This window comes from Triticum dicoccoides, chromosome 6A (assembly GCF_002162155.2).
Source record: "Triticum dicoccoides isolate Atlit2015 ecotype Zavitan chromosome 6A, WEW_v2.0, whole genome shotgun sequence".
Lineage (NCBI taxonomy): Eukaryota > Viridiplantae > Streptophyta > Magnoliopsida > Poales > Poaceae > Triticum > Triticum dicoccoides.
The window spans coordinates 167,594,133-167,597,896 of record NC_041390.1 but is presented as its reverse complement, the minus strand read 5'-3'; the positions used below and the strand labels follow the sequence as shown (position 1 = coordinate 167,597,896).

Sequence of the window (3,764 nt, the reverse complement as noted above, 5' to 3'; positions counted from 1 at the left end):
TCAGCTGACGTCCATTTTTCCTTTCCGGATAGCGTCCTGCTTACGATCTGTTTTGAAATGCTAGCAATACCAAGTCTGCTTACGATCCTAGACGAGACTTGCATGCTCCCATTCGTGCTCCTACATACTTGGCCTGATTTGATTGTAACAAACAAAATAAGGTCCGTTCCCACCCGCTTAAAATCAGCGGGAGAGATGATTACATTATAAAGAAAAAAGGAAAAAAGACAGATGGGAGCAAGCCGGATCCGGCGATCCTACTAGTAGTCTGTTTCAGAACCTGCAGATTTGTGTGGCCGCCTGAATTTGACTCGCTCGCGACGTGCATCGTCAGAATGCCACAACCACCAGAATTCAGAAGGAAGGCACGGGGTGACGTGCCCAGGAGAATGCTTCGTCAGAGAGAGTCTTAAACTATGGAACGAGGCAAATGCATGCAATCTACCGCGGTCCGTCGCTAAAGGAGAAACGGCTTTGACCCCCGCCGGCCGCCGCCAAGAGAACGACTAATTACGCCACACGCGCTGCGTACGCCTTCTTCTTCTTCTTCTTCTTCTTCTTCTTCTTCTTCTTCTTCTTCTTCTTCTTCTTCTTCTTCTTCTTCCACATGCGACTCTGCCCGTCACCTTCCTCAACTCCTCATCTCGATCGCGTACGCCAACGCCCCTCGACGATGAAGCCCCACAAGAGCAGCCCCTTCTCGCGGAAGGTCTCCGTCGCCGTTGCCACGCCGATCCTCCTCCTGCTGGCCCTCGCCGTCGTCTCGCTCTACGACTTCAACTTGGCCGAAACTTACCACAACATACGCCGCGCCTCCTCTTCATCCTCTGCATCTCCTGGCCCTGCCACCACCTCCTCGTCGCCCACGGCTCCGGCTACCGTATCATCGTCAACTTCGCCGGCCAACTCCTCCTCGTCGTCATCGTCTACGTCGGCGGCGTCTCCAGCCACCGCCGTCGAGGCCTGCGACCTGACGCGGGGCCAGTGGGTGCCGGACGACGAGCCGCCGTACTACACCAACCTGACGTGCCCGTTCATCGACGATCTCCAGAACTGCATGAAGTTCGGCAAGCCGGGCGGTCTCGACCTCATGCGCTGGCGGTGGAAGCCTGACGGCTGCGACCTCCCCCGCTTCGATGCCGGGCGGTTCTTGGAGGCCATGAGGGGCAAGTCCATGGCCTTCGTCGGGGACTCGCTCGCCAGGAACCACGTCAAGTCACTGCTCTGCATCCTGTCGCAGGTGCGTGCGAACACGGCAGATCTGCTCAGTTGGACAAACAACCCATTGCTCTTGGCAACTCGAGTCGAGGTCACGGGAATAGCATGTCCCCGACTCATGCATGGCACGCCGGTCGTCCACTTCTAGCCGCTAGCTGCTGATGCAACCGGCGTTTGAACATGTTGCAGGTGGCAGAGCCGGTGGAGCTCGTCACCACGACGGAGACGGACGTGACGGGGAGGGCCGTCCGCCGAGACTTCCACTACGGCAGCCACGGCTTCAACGTCTCGCTCTTCTGGTCGCCATTCCTGGTCAAAGCCAACCTCTCCAGCGCGGCGCTCGGCCTGGGCCTGTGGGACGTGCACCTCGACACGGCGGACGCCCGGTGGGCGGCGCACATCGCCGACTTCGACCACATCGTCCTGTCCGGCACCAACTGGTTCTTCCGCCCCTCGGTGTACTACGAGGGCGGCCGGGCCGTCGGGCGCAACGACGGCGCCAGCGGCGCCCACAACGCGACGGAGGCGCCCGTCTCCGGCGCGGTGCGCGCCGCGTTCCGCACGGCGCTCGGCGCCATCGCAGCCCGAGAGGGGTTCCGCGGCAAGGCCGTGGTCCGGACGGTCACGCCCGCGCACTTCGAGAACGGGGAGTGGAACACCGGCGGCGACTGCGTGCGCACGCGGCCGCTCCGCCGCGGCGAGCGCGCCCGCGACGCTGTCGTGGCCGAGTTCCGCGCCGCGCAGGTGGGAAACGGAGACCATGCAATGCATGCAGCCCCATACGCATGCCCCTCTCTCTTTCTCGACGCAGCAACAAGAAAGTTGGCTGCAAACGCGCGCGGAGACGTGACGCGAGTGGCTGGTGACGCAGTCTGATCTCTGATGGTTTGTCTTTGGGCTGTGCGTGCGCAGGTTGACGCGCTGAGGGAGACGGAGGCGGCACGGCGGCGGAACCGGAGCGGAGCGGAGCTGCGGTTGCTGGACATCACGGAGGCGATGGAGCTGCGGCCGGACGGGCACCCGAGCCGGTACGGGCACCCGCCGGGCGGGAGCGTGGAGGGGAGCTTCGTGGTGGACTGCCTGCACTGGTGCTTGCCCGGGCCGATCGACCTGTGGAGCGAGCTGCTGTTCCACATGCTGGCGGCTCATCCACCACAGCGTGCTGACTGACATTGAGTGAGTTCTTCTGCTAATGCATCGAAGCCAGACTTGTGTAAATTGATCTTCTTTTTTGCCGCATTAATTCAGAGCAAAGTGAGTTCACGGTTGCCAATCATATTCATACCATGGCCTGTCTGTCTGTGCGTGTCTGCAGCAGTAGGGTTTCTGTAAAAAAAAAACTGAGAAAAATGGTGTGCACGGCACGCTCTGAGCTCCACCGCTGAAAGGCAATGCGCAAACTCTTCCCTTCCACGTCTCCGGAAAAAAAGTATATGAGACCAGGTTTCATATAAATCGGGTGAGACCCACCCTAATGGAAGTCACGTGGCATTCATAAATCACAAAACATCTAATCTCCTCCTCCCCTCCCCCCTTGATTTCAGATGGGGATGGGGTAGATGCTTTGTGATTTATGAATGCCACGTGTCATCCATCAGGGTGGGTCTCACCCGAATTATATGAGACCTGGTCTCATAGAATTATTTTCTCACGTCTCCTAAGCAAAGACAACATGTCACGTGCTGACAATTTTGAATGCTGCCTCCCAGAAAGATTCAGATATACTACGCCTATGTCCATTAATGTAAGATTTTTTCCTTTTTAATTTAATCAGTCAAAATTTCTTACCTTTTCTTTTTGCGAGTGAGTCAAAATGTCTTACATTATCCCGCAAAAAAAAATGTCTTACATTAGTGAAGGTACCAGTACTTGGCAAACGGAAGCAGCGGCATAGCCACGTAGTAGCCGGGGCGGAGACGGGTGGAGAGGCATTGTGGCGAGAGTGAATTTTGAGGCTTTAGGAGAGATCGAACTCTCCCTTCATGTAGGGGAGATGGACTATTCCTTGATCACTAAAAAATATTGTGCAAACACGAGGTATTTTTTTGCTCAACTCCCCCGAGACCACAAAATTACCGAGGAAAGAGAACTGGATATGCTCTTAAGGTGGTGCCATATATCACGTTGGTGCTTGAAATTGTCATTCTGCACTTAGATGCAACCATGGCAAACAGTAAATTCTGAAACAACAACAACAACAACAACAACAAGACAACCTCTCGATCCCAAACAAGTTAGGGTGGACTAGAGTCAAAACCTATGAGATATCGAAACCAAGTCATGGTTCTCGCACATAGATAGCTAACTTTCAGATCTTTCTTTACGTACTCCTCCCATGTCAAGTTTGATCTACCCAAACTTCTCTTGACATTATCAGCACGCCTTAACCATTTGCTATACACTAACGCTTCTGGAAGCCCTGCCTATATATGCCCGAACCATCCGAGACAATGTTGGACACTATTCTTTTCAATCGGTGCCACCCAACTCTATTACGTATATCATCATTTCAGAACCGATCCTTTCTTATGTGGCTACATATCCAT

General features: G+C 55.2%; 1 protein-coding gene across 1 annotated transcript; it reads left to right on the top strand.

Annotated features, from left to right (window-relative positions):
• Nucleotides 1-384: 384 nt before the first annotated feature.
• Nucleotides 385-2,596, top strand: LOC119319036 (protein trichome birefringence-like 19). Its single transcript, XM_037593555.1, has 3 exons — nt 385-1,240; nt 1,408-1,962; nt 2,131-2,596. The coding sequence occupies exons 1-3, from the start codon at nt 608-610 to the stop codon at nt 2,386-2,388; spliced, it is 1,446 nt and encodes a 481-aa protein (XP_037449452.1). The 5' UTR covers nt 385-607; the 3' UTR covers nt 2,389-2,596.
• The last annotated feature ends 1,168 nt before the right edge of the window (nt 2,597-3,764 follow it).